Source organism: Sebastes fasciatus, chromosome 15, assembly GCF_043250625.1.
Source record: "Sebastes fasciatus isolate fSebFas1 chromosome 15, fSebFas1.pri, whole genome shotgun sequence".
NCBI lineage: Eukaryota > Metazoa > Chordata > Actinopteri > Perciformes > Sebastidae > Sebastes > Sebastes fasciatus.
The window spans coordinates 5,595,592-5,611,430 of record NC_133809.1 but is presented as its reverse complement, the minus strand read 5'-3'; the positions used below and the strand labels follow the sequence as shown (position 1 = coordinate 5,611,430).

Below are 15,839 nucleotides of genomic sequence, written 5' to 3'. Positions count from 1 at the left end.
CATCCCTGAATTGTTTGTATATATATATATTGTAGTTAGTGTAAGTGTATTGTACAAGATAATATATTGCTGGCTGCTGATGAAATACCCTGATTGACCAGTGAAATAGGAAGTCCTCTACAATCTCATGCAATCCAATACAACAGCCCAGTAATAACCTGTCATTGAGGAAGTTAATTTAGTTCCGTTTAAAAGTTCCGAAATTTATAATGGGGGACAAATAATAAAATATTAGAAATACTTGAAGTGAAATGGCTAACTGCAATAAAATAATAGAGGTACATGCTTTTAATTAGTTATTGTGTGTCTGTGTCTAAGTGCTTCATTATTTTAGTTAACATTTTGCTCATATGCATATTCCAAATAAAAAAAATACAAACACAAAAAAAGTATTATTCAAGCATAGGAGTACATACAGTTGGAGAAATAATCATATAAGTTTACTCATTACATATTAATTATGCCACCATCATATTTACTTTTCTATGTCTACATGTATCCACAGATGTTTCCATTTAGTTTTAGTTTGAAGGTGAGGGGTCAGTAAGACGAAAATGAAGAAGTCAGTTTAAAAAAATTAATATATATATATATATATATATATATATATGTATGTATATATATATATATATATATATATATAATATATATACATATATCATATATACATATATCATATATATATATAATATAAATATATTATATTTATATAATATATATGTATATATGATATATATAAATATCATATATACATATATATATATAATTTACATAATTTCAACCGTAGCTCAAATGCATCCTGATAGCACAAACAGAGAGTGTATATTGGGAGTTTTGCCCTCAGTTGGACACTCAGGCAGCACGCTGCATTTAAATCCCGCCTACTTTACCATGATTGACAGGCCCGACATCCAATCACAGCCCTGAACCACAACAAAAAATAAATCTCTACCATGTGATTGGTGGAGCCTCCTAAGAGGAAGGAAGCAGCCTGACAGGTTAAAGCGCAGGGCATCAAAAGCTCAGACTCAAACACGGAAGAAGAAGAAGAAGAAGAAAACAGTCGTCGCATGTCGCAGGACAGAAACTGAACAATTTACCTTCAACAACACACGAATAACGTTAATACAGTGATCAGCCGCGGGAAACCAGAACAAAGAACACATAAGCTAACATGCCGAGGAAGAAAGACGTTGTTAAAGGTGAGATCAAAGCGGTGGTTTCATCTCCAGATGAGTTTCACTTCATGTTCCCGAGAACTTGACCTGTTTCATGGTAGCTAGCTAGCTAACGATGTGGCGTCTGCTGAGCACTGAGCACCAGAACAGCCACTGTATCACCTCTGACTTCAGCTTTATAACAATCACATATATGTTTAATATAACCGTGTCTTTTCTGTATCTGAACATCATTTTCTACCTTTCAGGTGGAGCTCCTATAGCTAGAATCAAAGAGAACTCCAGACTCATGCGCACACATGTGAGTATGATCCAATCACCTGGAAACTTGCTGCACATATCGTGTGTTATTATTATTGTGGCATAACAGGTCTTTCCAATCTCAAGTGTTTGTGGTTGGTAACATGCCAACACAATTGGCTAACGTTAGGTAATTTGAGGATGAGCTGCCATAGCTATCAGACAGGTAGATATGGCTGCTTATTTTCACAACAATCAGATAAAGATGTACTGTAATGCAGCCTTTAATAATACATAATAAATAATAAACTTTATTTGTATAGCACCTTTACAAACATAGTTACAAAGTGCTTTACATAAGTTAAAATAGTGCAAACATCAAGATAAAAACAATACAGAATAGAAACATAAAAACAGAGGTCAAAATAAAATGTTGAACATAAGACGGAAGAAGGAAAACACTATATTTATGGTATATTACAGCTTATAAAATACAAAATCTTAGGGGAAATCTAGTCTCAATGTTACAGCATTAATATGAAATCCTAGCTCTTGTGGTAGATAACAGCCAAAACATGTATGAATGTAGGGAATATACAGTGTATTATAACAGTAACAGATAATGGATACATTTTTTGGTCTATGTAATGTCAGAAAAATGCTGATAAATGTCCATAGTAATTTCTTAGATCTTCAAATGACTTAGTTTTGTTTTCTTCCTCTTGCTAGAAAAAGTCCAAAATCCAAAGATAGTCAATTAACATTGATGTCAAACAGAGAAGTCTTCACATATGAGAAGCTGAAACCAGAGAATATTTAGCATTTCCGCTTGAAAAATGACTCAAATCATTAATTTATTATATTAAAAAAATCTGGACAAATCAATTAATTGACTCGACTATTGTCTTAGTGTTACAATATCAATGTTATCTACCAGCTCTTGTGGTAACTGCTGCAGATAACAGCCACAAACTAACCTCACACACAGCAGATGAGTGAAGGTTATATGAGTTATATTTATGGTACTTGTACCAGTATTTGGTTAATATTTTTGCACAGTAGACCAGCGTTAGTGTGGCTACAGCATGGACACATTGATGGATGCAATAAAGTCTCTTATCGTTTCTCTTTATCAGGAAACTATGGTAGATTTCATAAATGGACGTCATTCTTCAAGCTCTATCCTGGATGTCTTTGCCTCTGGCTTATTAGGTAAGAATGAACTGACTGTTGCAGGTTATTTCTGAGTGACGGTGGATAAGAGAACTGGAGATAAAACACCACCCATTGTAATTACAACCAGCGAAACAAAACGGACTACTTTGCTGCACAAGTACATAAAGTTTGTTTTACTTCCTTGAGATGTCGCCAGGTAACAAATATTTACCGTGTTTTTAGAGGAATCTGCTGGTCTTGTTATACAAAAGAGGTCAGGATGTATCTGCTTAGTTTTGTGATCTCTATCGTAGTGCAAGTCTTCCACCAAATAGCTCATTACAAATTTAAAGAAACCAAACAGTTTAGGTAACATAAGATGTATATGCTAGTTATAGATTAGGCTTTATCCCAGTTGTCCCTCTTCACCCTTCTCATCTTGTTTGGGTCAACATTGGTTTAGAGCGTAGACATAGCACTACAATATCTTTACTAGATAATTAGACACCACCTTCATTTCTACATGTTGTTATGAGTCAACAGCAGAACAGGAGTTCTGCATAGAGAACAATTCTGAGGGTGTGGAAGGCTATCATTTTATTCCTGTGTCACTGAACCGCAGATTGCATCCTGTTTAATGTTTAACTGTTCATCTGTTTTTTTTTAGCTGTTTGCAAAGGGTTATGGGAGGCCTTACAGGGTTACAGACTGTGACAATTTTTTGTGAGTGTGCCAGTTCACACAGTCGCATTCATTCGAGTGAATGGTGATCATTATTATTGGTGCCCTCGGTGCTGTACCAAAAAAAAATTGTGAATAAATCATGTGCTGGTGAAAATGACTGAGAAAGTTTACTACCAGTGGAAAAGTTAGTCCGGAGCCCTGAGCATTTGATGCAAAGAAACGTATGAGCACATCTCTGGTAAACACAAGATTTAAAGTGGTGCTTTTGTGTGATCATATGTGGAGAAACTCAGTTTTAAAATCGTTTGAGGTTCAGATGATTAAATGAGAAAATGGCACCTTTTTTGTATTTGTCTTCATCTCTCAGGTTTAGATTTTTTAAGGACCTTTGAAGGAGAATTGGAGGACGACCTATATTACGACGACGACGATGAAGACGACGACGATGAAGAAGATGATGATCACTTTTATCCAAACAATGCTGCTCACAAGCATTTAGAACCACATCCACGAATAAAACAGCTCACTGATGAGGTAATACACTTCTGTTTCACTTCTATGAAAGTGATACCTAAAAGTCCACTTTTTTATCCATCCCCTTTCACAGGGGATTTGTTTCCTACATTTCATTAAATATCATTCCCAAGCAGCATGTATTTCCTGAACATTGGCTCAATTCTGAGATTTTTTTTTTTCAGGAGGCTGATAAACATGCAAAAGAATTGATAGAAGAAGAGGAACGGCGTAAGGACAAAACTGAGAAGAACAAGCGTAAGAAATTGGTAAGTGTCATAATTATTTTTAATTACAAGGATTTAACATAATTAGTGTTGATGTGGCTCACAACACTTTTCTTCTTTCTGTTGCAGCGTAAAAAAGAAAAGAAAAGATTAGAAAAGGAGAATGCAGTTAAAGACATTTTACCTGTAAGCCTTGTTTTACTCATATTGCTGTGAATTACAACACATACACACAAGTGTTAGAGTCGGGAAATAAAACCAGACAGTAAGGCCTTTTCAAAGCCTTGCTGATTACTCATGTTTTTCTTCTCTTTTCGTCATTCTAGGAGGAAGAACAAGGGAAGTCAGACTCCTCAGAAAATCAGGAAGAAAGTCCTGTTATTGAAAGTAATGCAGACGCAAATGATTCTCCCGAATCTGGTAAAACAGAAAATGGAAATGAGGCGGCTGGATGTGATGAGAGCAGTGGTAATAATGAAGAAGTAGAAAGTCTTGCGGAGATGAATAAAACAGAAGATGGGGAGCAAAAGGTTTGTGGAGAGTTTTACATTTCTGTTTGTCACATCGTTTGTTGTCTTTAAATTTACTTTTTTACACGAGTGCAGACAACAAATTAGTTGTAAGATGGTCAAGAAGAGCTTTGAGCAGTGGATGAATTTATATGTCTATCTAAAGTCTGATTATTAGTTTGATCCAAGCTTACCTTCAAACCACCGCCTTGTGTTTCATTATCTTCAGCAGGATTTGAATTTAAATAATTCATTTGCTTCTACGGCAAAATCGGTGCCCGAGGAGACGTCTAACCAGAGGCCTGCGAGAGAAAGAAAAAAGAAAAAAACTAAATTACAGGAGGTTCAGCCGTCCAAGGAGGAAAAGCCAAAAATTGTGGAGAAACCTGAAGTACAAAAGAAGAAGGAAGAGAAACCTGAACCCAATAAAGAGGTGAGAACATTGAAAAGTATTTGTTTTAGGTATAATCTTATCCAAATAATGACTCCCAAATTGATTGAGATATTTTTCCCACACTTGAGTCACACCAGACGATGACAAAAACTAAAATACAACAATATTTAAAATGATCATCAGCCTAGAAACAACTTTTCAATTATATTTGTGAATGCACCTTTTAATTTATGTGGTCAAAAAAATAAGTGTTTGGGCCTTCAAATCATCACAACTCGGTGTTAAACAGAAACCTACATGCAAATTTAGCGTTTCCTGCAGTGCTCGGCATGCTTCACAGACTAATATGTGAACTCTAACTTTAACAGAAAACAATGGACTCCGCTGCTGAAGAGTTGTCAAAAAGAAGCAGAGAGCTTGCTGGTAAATAATATCTTACATTGACACTTTTACAAAAACAAACATGTGAAAGTACTGAAGCAAGCACAACTATCCTTGCTCTTCCTTCCAGGTATTGGAAATCGTTTGGCTGCCTCCGGACAGTACGAGATGGCTGTGAAATGCTTTACTGACGCCATTAAATACAACCCAAAGGAATTTAAGTAAGAACATGGACTTGAATTGACTTCAGACTTCATGTAACCACACAGAAGCAGTGACTATTAATGAGCAAGAATTACGTTTACTCTGTGTTTCAGATTATTTGGAAATCGATCCCTGTGTTTTGAAAGACTGCAGCAGTATGAAAACGCTCTCAGAGATGCTGATCTAGCGCTTTCCATGGAGCCAAACTGGATAAAAGGTTTATTTAGGAAAGGGAAAGCTCTCTGTGGGCTCAAGGTAAGTCACTGCTCCTGTATCCGGTTACCCTCGCTTACACTGTGACCCTTCCTGTTTTCTTTTCATGTATAGTGTCCCTTCATGTTGCAACTGGCCTGACATTTTCAAAAAAGAACCTCATATTTTCTTAAATACAAGTAGGGTGGGAGTCAAGGAAAATAGGTTGGGAACCACTACTCTACAATGTTACTTCCCCAATGCTTAACTAAAAGTTAATGTGCTTTCATTGCTTTATTTAAGATTTTTAAACCCTTACTAGATTGCTGATTTCTCTCTCACTTCTTCTCCAGAGATACTACGAGGCCTCGCTGATCTATAAGGAGGTGTTGCAGCTGGAAAGTTCGAGCGCTGATGCCACGCAAGAGCTGAAACGAGCACAGACATTGCACCTTATGGTAGGAGAAGCTTATGTTTACAACAGTTTATTTCACTCTGTAGTTTCAGTTCATGTTTCTAACACACAATTTCTTTAATTAGAACTTGATTGAAGGGTATTAGATGCTTTTTATCTGCTAGTTTTGGTTTACATTGTAGATGCTAATAGACAAAGTCAGTATATCAGTCCTCCATGGCTTAAATGTCTGTGTATGCTGGTGTCATGTCAGGTCAGGAGGTTGACTTTGTACGTCCATTTTAGGAAATGGGATTCAGCTGGGCGCAGAGCTCCGAGGCCTTGAAAACACACGCCACATTAGAGGAAGCGGTTGAAGCTCTGTTTGGTGATGAAAGCAATCCGGGTCCTGGAGGTAAACGTCATTCAGTGTTCCTCAGAGTTTGAAAGAGGCCCTGTATCTTCAGTGATGTTCTGGTATTTAAATTGTCTTACTGGCTCTCTTCAGATGCCTGTGCCAGTTGGGACATTGCAGACCAACCAGTGGTGCAGGAAGAAGACGACGACGAGGGAGAGTGGATTGTCCGACAAACTAGTCGTCCTAGAACGCAGCAGGTCAAAGAGTTGGATGCTTTTGGCCTCAGCCGATCGAAATCTCAGTCCCCGACGCCTCATTCGAAGAATTCTTTGAAACCGTAAGACTGCGTATCATTAATGTGTATTTTTTTTTTACATGTATTTAAAAATTTAAAACGTTACCTAAGACAATGGTTCCCAACCCTTTTTTTTGGCTTGTGATCCTTTTAAAGTGACACATTAACTACGTTTACATGCACACTAATATTCCAGAGATGCATGCCCAAAAGTAAAGCCCATATTTCTGATCAGAAGGAGAAACACACCTACTTTTAAACATTATGAAAGACTTGGATATGCGCAAATATCACAACGCCGACCTTTTCAAGAAGGCGGTTGAAGGAATGAAAGAGGGAGGCTGTGTTCGCACGGTCAAACAAGTCTGCCACCGGTTACGTTAATCGGAATATGCACAGCTGCATGTAAATGGGAATATTAGTGGAATATTCACGTTCATTAGCCATGTAAACAGGCAAAAAAACAAAATATATTTGTGCCTGTAAACGTAGTCACTGTCTACTGTTTACCCTCACCACAGGTTGCATCAGATTGTTGCCTTTTTAAAGTTTTAGAGGCCTGAAGGTACTACTGGTATCCACTATTTAACAATTTTTCAGAAATTATTTGTAAAGCAGGTTTTTAAAGATTTATCATGCCTCATCCTCAGGTTGGGAACCGCTGCCCTAATGCTCGTTGTATATATGTGTGTAAACTGTGTCTCACTTTGGATCCTGGAAAAGCTGAAATATGCACAGATGTACAACAGCTGTTTGTTAGTTCATCTTTTGAAAACAGGAAGTCTTTTACAGGAAGTGTGGTGCATGATTGCATGTTGATGTTGTTGTGGAGTGTTCACAGATTTGGGTAAAGGGTTAATCATTAAAGGATAAGTAGCTGTATTGTACCCAGAGTGTAACATCATTTTAAATTGTTATTTTATCTCTTGTGTTTTCTATAAAGGGACATTATCTCTGTTTGGGTTGGATCCTTGGCTCCTGCTGTCACCTACTCAACACTTCACGAGCTCTTCAGCAGGTAAAGTACCACAGTCTGATCTCCTTCACGCCTCCAACCATGTTTGAGGATTTCAGGATTATTTAGATTAAAAATCAGTTAATCGATTCGTTGTTTGGTCTATCAAATGTCAGAAAATGGAGAAAAATGTGGATCAGTGTTTCCCCAAAGCCCCAAGATGACGTCCTCAGATGTCTTATTTCATCCACAACTCAACGATATTCAGTTAACTGTCATAGAGAAGTAAAGAAATCAGAAAATATTCACATTTAAGAAACTGGAATCGGAGAATTTGGACTTTTTTCTCAAAAAAATTACCCAAAAGGATTAATAGATTATCAAAATAGTTTGCCATTAATTTGATAGTTGACAACTAATCGACTAATCGATGCAGCTCTAGTTTTGAGTATGCAGAATAAAAGTAATAAAGCATTACATTTTAAATTTACTCATGTAACAGGAGTTTCTGGATTGTTCGCTAACATTTAGTGTCGTCACGACACTGGAATTTCTAACGTAGATACAATACCTCGACAAATGCCAATATTCTATACCATTTTTTTTTTTATACCTTGGGGGGGAAACTGACATAACATTGAGGGCATCAAATTTTTAGGTTTTTATTAAAAGATAAATGGCGGTGTTTATTATGCATAAACTGAAATATTGATGCTGTGTTCTTGGAATTTGACCACCAGAAGGCTCAAATGTGTCAACTCTGAGCTTGTTATCTATTTATTGCTTTATTTGCTCTTATTGACTGAAGGCTGCGAGGCAAATTGCCCCGCAGGGATGACAAAGGTTTCAGCTGATGTGCTGCTTACAACTCTCTCCCTTTTTCTCTCTCTCAGAGCCGGGACGGTCTACAGCATCAAGATGCTGCTGGAACAACAGTGTGCCTTTGTGAACTACACCAGAAAAGAAGACTGTGACCGAGCCATCCAGTGTATTAATGTATGTATCTGTTTACTTTGAGCAATATTTACATATTATTTGTTCAGGTAAATAGCTGATTTGACAATCTTGAGCCACTTACAGCTGTTGAAATAGTAGAACAAGCTTATATCATGATACATATTGTGATATTTCTTGTGGATGACCTGGTTAAAAAGCATGTTGTCTATCCACCACTATCAGCAGCAAAGTGTTTATTACTCTAACAATGACCTAAATCTTCAGCTGGTGGGTTCTCAAAGACACAATGATTTATATTAAAAACACAAATGTAAAATGTTCCTGTAAGAAGTGCAAAGTTTAGAAGTAAATCAGAAAATATTTTAGGGTGTCTAGATTAAAAACTTGGCAGGTTGCAGAAGTAGAACAGGAAGTTGGAGATTTAGGGAAACTTCTTTTTGATTGTGTGTTATTAAAGCAGTGACTGACAGCCGCAGCTCTGTAACTCTGTAGAGTTATTCATGCTTTAAAGTCTGTCTGCTTCTCTAAAACGGTGGCATTATTTTCCCATCACACAGATCAACTCTGACATAAATCGTATCAGTTGTTTTTTCATTTTCTTTTCTGAGCTGTGTGGCTCTCCGGTAAAAGCTCTGTTGGGCCAAAGATGTTAAAGCTGGGGGAGGCAATTTATTTTGGCGTTGTTGGGCAAAAAATCTTTAAGCATATTGTAATTCAAGTGGTTCCCCAGGGTAGGCAGTTTTAAGGAAAGAAGCAAAAGTAGTTAATAGTTCTATAGCTGCAATTCTATGAGAATTACTATCCTGTTGTCTTTTACAAACTCTTGGGCCTGTAAAGCCCTCTGAGATGACACACTGTGATTTGAGGCTCTAGCAAGCTACAATATCAGCGAAGCGCAGAGATCGAGAGAAAATGATGCTTTCTTGAGCTGCTGCTGTAGCTACAGTAGCGGCGAGGCTTACTCACGGGTATAGCCATTGAGTATAATGCTGGAATAGTAACTTTTCCTGCAGTCTTTCACTGAAGGGACACGCATTTGTATTTCTAGAACAGCCAATAGGAACGTGCTCTCTCTGAAATGTGATTGGCCAAAATCTCCTGTCACGAGCTAGATTTCTTAAAGCTTGAAAACAGAGCCATGAGGAGGTGCAGAAGTCTAGTTATCTCTCAGGACACTTGAATTACAATATGCTGAAAGGTTATTATGGATTTTTTTTTTTCCCCAATGATGCCTAAAATATACTGCCTACCCACCCGCTTTAAATGTCTGTTTCTTCCTCAGGGAATGGTGGTAGAGGGCGCTCCACTCGCTGTGCGATATCCCAATAAATTCCACAATGGACTCGGTATGTCCAGATCGGCCGCCTCTGACCCCTTTCCACGCCTCGGGTAAGAACATGCTATTATTCTCCCTTTTTGCTCTTAAGTTTAGATTTGACTTTTCTTCAAGTGTAATGAGATGGAAGAAATATAGATTATTGTCAGTCGTATATTGTTTTACAACTTTAAAAAACTGTGCATGTAAGTAGGACTTTTCTTCTTTTATATGAAGAATAGGATTCATGAACGGTTTCTCATACAAAGTATAAAAAAATAAGTATTAGATTGTCTTTGTTCATAATAGTTATTTTGCTAATTAGTTACCAGTATTTAGAGGTGAAAAGGAACCCTGTCATCTCAGGCCTCCTGATCTTAACAATGACACAATGATTATGCTTTAAAGCCGTGGTTCTCAACATATTTCGTGTCCCTAAGTACCCCTAGAGTGATACACATTAGATCACGGAGCCCCATTTGGTAAGATTTCGCTTCAGGGACCTCCATCCGAAAAGATTTATGGTTGTAAGATGTGATTAAGACTAAAATGATATAGTTGGCAACTACAGTTGAGGAGATAACTGTGGAGAAAGTGAAACCTATGATCAGAATAGTCACTTCTATAGTGAATTAAATAGTGAAAATAAACTGTTAGCCCATTTTCTGGGGACCCCTTGGAACTCCCTCAAGGACCCCTTGTTGAGAACCACTGCCTTAAAGCATTTAACCCCTCTCCGCAAACTTTAACATGCATCCCTAGAATTGAAATTGTTTTTCCCGTTGTTTGCAGCCCGTACAAGAAGGAGTGCTTTTTCTGGAGGACGACCGGCTGCACGAGGCAGGACTGCACCTTCAGACACGTCCCAGAGAACAAGAACATTGACAAGGACAAATTCACCAGTAGACTGGGGAATTTTATGTAGAAAATCAAAAACGACAAGCATGCGTTGTTCCCTTTGACGTTTGACACAGTGGTGGTGCCAGACTAGGTTGCTTTTAGTCGCCTCTGTTTCGGTTCTTGCGATATTTTGGCTGCAAAAAAAAACAAGACTACTTTGTGTTTAGATTATGTTGCATTTTTGGAAATGTTTGCACCATGATGGCCCACCATTGTTGTACGAATACAAAGGACAAATCAAACTACGTTATACTACTGCATTATAGTAATAATTAATGTGCATCGTGCTTTGAGCATTCCTTTGCAATAGGATTTTGTCAGGGATTATTTGCAATTATCGAATCTGTTTAAAGATTGTGTTAGAATACTTGATTTTTACTTTGTTGCTTAACTTTGTTTTAAAAAAAAGATTAACAGATTTCTCTGTTGATTTCTTTCTGTTCAGTCACCACTAGGTGGCGTTGTTACCTTTATCCCTCAACTTTGGGGCTAAAAACTATTCTGCTTTCATTTTAAAGGCTGTGATTGATGAGTAGTTATGCTATCGGCACATTAAATGTGCCATGTTTAATTTTGTGAAACTGTGCTCTGTAATTTGATTGCTGGGGCATTGCGTTTGTCTAATGTGTGGTTGTGTTCAGTAGCTATGTATATTATGTTTAATTGTTTTGTAATGCCATGTGTGTTGGAGGATCAGTTTAGAGCAAACTGTCATACAAATAAGTGCCTTTTAGTAGCACTGGCTGCAGTTTATCATGGGTCAGCCCAGAGGGAATTAAAGCCTCAACTTCAAGAGTGTTTATGTCTTGCCATACGTTAATATACACAGTACAAGACCAAAGACTTGGTGTAGGTGGAACAGTAAAGATGGGCCTGGATATGACTCCCTACAAAGAATAATAAAGTCAGCCTCATGATAAGCTGCATAAAGCTAAAGCATGATTTGTGAGCTGGATTATTCAAGCCTCAGCATGTATCTCAATGTAATTTGGGACATCACTATGAGGTCAGAGGAAACCATGACTTGGAGATGAGAGGCCCAGTGGTTTGTCGCTGTCCCACCACTAAAACCATCACCAGATTAATCCCTGCACCAGCTGCGTATCCTGTTGCAGTGTCCTTGAGCGAGAAGCCCCTCGTCTCAGGTCGTCCTGAGTTAGAGTAAAGTGCCAGTTAAACGCCTGAAAAGTAATTATTGTCCCTGAGATTTTATCTAAAGCGAGGTTCTTCTAAGCCTAAAATGCCTCCCTTCAATCTCCCTGACTATGTCTCCTCTCCTGTTAATGTGGGTGGGATTTGTGTAGATCCCTCTCCCCCCTGAAGCCCAGCAGGTTTGAGCATTTCAAGGTCACTTTTGTGACTCCTGTTATGCAATGTTTGGGGTGTGAGTTACAAAATGTTCCCAAAGAGCTGAGTAATTACCTAAAAAAAAAAAGTTGAGGTATTAAGCTGTGAAAAGTGCTTAGTCTTGACCTTACAGGCAGAGCAGCTGTACTCGTGGGCATTAACTGGCTGATGGTGGCATACCTCACAAAGCCCTTCTGATCTGTGTGAGATTTGAGAGCATGAAAGGCCTGTAATACTAATAACATGAACTCTGGTTGAACCCATAGAAAGCACTGGGACATTACAAACTTTCAAAATGGGTCTATGTTTAATCTTATTGGTCCACTAGAAAAAACCTGTTCAAATGCAGATAAAGACTGATAAGAGATTAGCGTTCATCAACATCCCCGCCACTCCCGGGCAACGGACAAAGCCAATCCCTTACTTAACTAAAGCAAACACCAGGAAGATTAAGTGCATCTTGTTAAAAGGCTGCACGGTTTGGAGAGCTTTCAACAGATTTCTCTCCCTCCCAACGGGAGGAAAAAGAGAACAAGTAAACACAGTTACAGAAATTAACCAGCAGACATGACATGTTGCTCTCCCACTCCTTGCTTTGTGATATATGGCTATGCAGCAAAAAAAATCCTCCTCGCTCCCCCTCTAGAGAAGTTTTGAGTTGGAGTAATTGAGTGCATTGCTTTTAGCGCAGGGATATATAATCTAATTTTTATTCTAATTCTGTGGTTTCTCCCCGCTGGTAAATAAACTATTGATGTGACATGAGGGAGTAGCTGACTCACGCTGTATATCAACTGTCTGATTTGTTTCTCAGGAAGCCAAAATAAACGCTCCACTGCAGCTTTGCAGCCGCTCGGCTCGAACTTCATAACCTTCCCAGCAGGGCCGCTGCTGTTTGCTCGTTCACTTTTAAAGGAATGACACTTCAAACATATCAGTTTTCTTTGCAGTTTAAAGGCCAGAAAATGTATTTATTCAATCGGCTTCTCGTTATGAGTGATGTGGTCCTACATGAGCACGCAATGTTTCTGCCAAAGTTAGAACAGTTTTAGTTCATTTCACAACACTGATTTGTGTGTGCTCTTCACAGAAGTTTAAAGTGGGCAGGTCAAGATTTAGCAAGATTTAAATCTAAATCTGATGACGGTTGTAAGGTTGTTACCTAATGCTGTTAATCAAATGTGATCACAAGAAGATTAGCTGTGTTTTTGAGTGTTCAAATCTTACAAAAATAATACTTAAAGGTTATAATGGTAATATTTTTAAGTAGACGAATATTTAGAAATACTTCCACAGAGCTTTTAGAAATGTGCCGAAGAAAAATATGGCTTTTCTTATAACGGAAATATTATGACTGTGAATTAATCATTTAAAAAAGTTTGGCAGGTCCAAAATGAATGTTTTGTTTGTCTCTGTGGAACATATCTGATGTTTGGTTCCCACTTCTAACAAGGCTTGTGAGCCAACGATCAAGTTGGAAAAAATGGATAAATGGCATCTAATGGCTAAATATTAATTATAACTTACTCCTCTAAGGGGGATTTTTTCCCCTCAAAACTTTAACTTTAATTTATTTATAAAGGAATATTTAGTTATAGAGACCTACTCAAGTTTTCAGGGGCTATAAGACGTGTTTATATTACCAAGAGTTAGCATAAAGTTTTAATATAATATATGGAAAGACACCTTTGCCACTTCTCATTCGCTTTCATTTTTTCTTGACATAATAAAACATTTAAAGAAGCAAGATTTTGTTTTGTTGCTACTGGATATTCTGTCAAAAATGTCTTGTAAAAATGCCAAGATGACCAATCATTTATTAAGTTACCGACCCATAGTATTCTTTACTAAACCAAATTCTTGTCTGCTGATTGTACTGAGTGCGATGAAACTGAGATCAACAAGATGATATGATGGTAGACTCACACAATGGGGAGGCATCTGGTTCCCTGCAGTCTCTTTTCAACCGTTTGCTGGATCCCTTTTGTTGCACTGTGAAATGAATACAGTAATTGTCACAATGAGAAATTGACCTTCCCTTTAATCTAGACAGAGGCCCCCTTAACAAGTTAAAATAGCGCAAACCCAATTAGGGAATTGATTGCTTGCTTTCATTTTCCTCATTTGCATCAGGGTCATATAGAGAAGATAAATTAATGTCTAGTCTTTTGTCCACGCCGTCTTTTCCTGGTTGTGGAGTAGCTATCGCTTAGAAAGGAGCGGGAGGAAAGTCTTTTGTCTCCCCTTGAATAACTCATCGCTGATGATCTGCTGTTAAACACTTAGAGAAAGAAAGACCTACAGGAGATCAATAAGTCCTCACTCTTTCATACTGCTGTACCAATACACACATTTTTATGTTAATATATGACCAAAAACTCAACTTGTAGAGACTCAAAGGATGCCTTTTTTTCTCATTGTCAACAAATCCCATGAAAAGGCCCAAACTAGCAAAGCATTAATCCGTCTCTCAACAACTTTCTACTTCTCTATCCTGTCTATGGCACTGAGCCCTAAGCCCTATTTGTTCTTACAAAATATGTAAATCTTTATGTTATACTGTCATTTAAAAAAGACTCAGTAATTTCCTAAAACAGTTGGGCACTGTAGTTTTCAGCAAACACTTATCAAACAGCAGTAAATAATGTAAATAATGTTGGGGACTATTTTCAACTGTGGATTAATACACATTTGGTGAGTATTTACAGCAGAAGGACGGTGTGTTTGTGTCTGAGTCCAAATAAACAGTGCCCATGTTAGTCTTTTACACATCAAAGTCTGTTTACAGGTTTTAGGGAGTACTCATAGACTGTATATAAGAAGTGGACGTAGTCACCCTGACGTCACCAATTGGTTTGTTGACTACCATTTTGAAGCTTCGAGTTGAGCATTTTGGCCGTCGCCTTCTTGTTTTTTTGCAACCAGAAGTGACACGAGAGGGTGGAGCTACAACCAAACGTTAAATAAGACATTTTTAGGCTTCCAAAAAGCTTATAATTAACTTTCATGAACTGAAAACACACTGTGAAAGGGTTAAAGTTGTAAGACGAAAACACGGACAACAGACTGGACAACGCCGTGGTAGCAGCCCCGCCCTAAAGCATCCCCTGCTTTATGGTCTATTTGACTCTAAATGGGACCATAATTTACTAAATGAACATCATGCTGTATTGAAGAAGACTTGAAACTAGCGATTGAGACCATAAACTCATGTTTACAATGTTTACTGAGGTAATAAATCAAGTGAGAAGTAGGCTCATTTTCTCATAGACTTCTATACAATCAGACTTCTTTTTGCAACCAGAGGAGTCGCCCCCTGCTGGCTGTTAGAGAGAATGACAGTTTAAGGCACTTCTGCATTGGCTTCACTTTTCAGACCCCGGAGTTGCCCACTGGCATAACACACCAGAATCTTCGATCACGTTGCATTATGGGTAATGTAGGCTCCAGGTTTCAGATTTTTTTTTTTTTTAATAAACTCTCTGTCATGAAGCTGACTGTTACAGAGTGCAATTCTAAATCAGTGCAGTACTCTCTTATAATAAGATAACATGTCATCCAGTGCAACTGTGTGACTCTTTAATGTGTTTTGTAATAGATTTTGACAACAATGGAGCTCTATGGCACAGAGGAATAAGATA

At 37.9% G+C, this 15,839-nt stretch overlaps 2 protein-coding genes across 3 annotated transcripts in view; one reads left to right on the top strand and one right to left on the bottom strand.

Annotated features, from left to right (window-relative positions):
* The window catches only part of alms1 (ALMS1 centrosome and basal body associated protein), a 23,546-nt gene extending 17,540 nt beyond the window's left edge, over positions 1 to 6,006 (bottom strand). The window contains exons 1-2 of the mRNA XM_074660862.1: positions 5,997 to 6,006; positions 4,701 to 4,808 (exon numbers count right to left, since the gene is read on the bottom strand). Coding sequence (XP_074516963.1) covers positions 4,701 to 4,760 — 60 coding nt within the window. The 5' untranslated portion in view covers positions 4,761 to 4,808; positions 5,997 to 6,006. The remainder of the gene's footprint in view (positions 1 to 4,700; positions 4,809 to 5,996) is intronic.
* Positions 1,008 to 12,299, top strand: LOC141783515 (uncharacterized). 2 transcript variants are annotated; one of them, XM_074660872.1, is made up of 18 exons: positions 1,008 to 1,202; positions 1,427 to 1,479; positions 2,555 to 2,630; positions 3,625 to 3,791; positions 3,956 to 4,039; positions 4,127 to 4,183; positions 4,324 to 4,527; positions 4,736 to 4,939; positions 5,269 to 5,323; positions 5,412 to 5,502; positions 5,599 to 5,740; positions 6,031 to 6,135; positions 6,378 to 6,486; positions 6,580 to 6,766; positions 7,668 to 7,742; positions 8,573 to 8,675; positions 9,919 to 10,025; positions 10,744 to 12,299. In XM_074660872.1, exons 1-18 carry the CDS (start codon positions 1,175 to 1,177, stop codon positions 10,874 to 10,876), a joined length of 1,980 nt encoding a protein of 659 aa, XP_074516973.1. In that variant the 5' UTR covers positions 1,008 to 1,174; the 3' UTR covers positions 10,877 to 12,299. The 2 variants fall into 2 exon arrangements, with proteins under 2 accessions (XP_074516973.1, XP_074516974.1); XM_074660873.1 differs by having other exon boundaries at positions 1,014 to 1,202; positions 4,739 to 4,939.
* The last annotated feature ends 3,540 nt before the right edge of the window (positions 12,300 to 15,839 follow it).

Excerpts from the sequence above, each read along its gene's own strand:
- LOC141783515 (XM_074660872.1), top strand. The coding sequence starts at position 1,175 with ATGCCGAGGAAGAAAGACGTTGTTAAAG. Across the intron at positions 1,203-1,426 it reads GAAGAAAGACGTTGTTAAAG|GTGGAGCTCCTATAGCTAGA; the intron begins GTGAGATCAAAG and ends TCTACCTTTCAG. Across the intron at positions 7,743-8,572 it reads CTTCACGAGCTCTTCAGCAG|AGCCGGGACGGTCTACAGCA; the intron begins GTAAAGTACCAC and ends TCTCTCTCTCAG.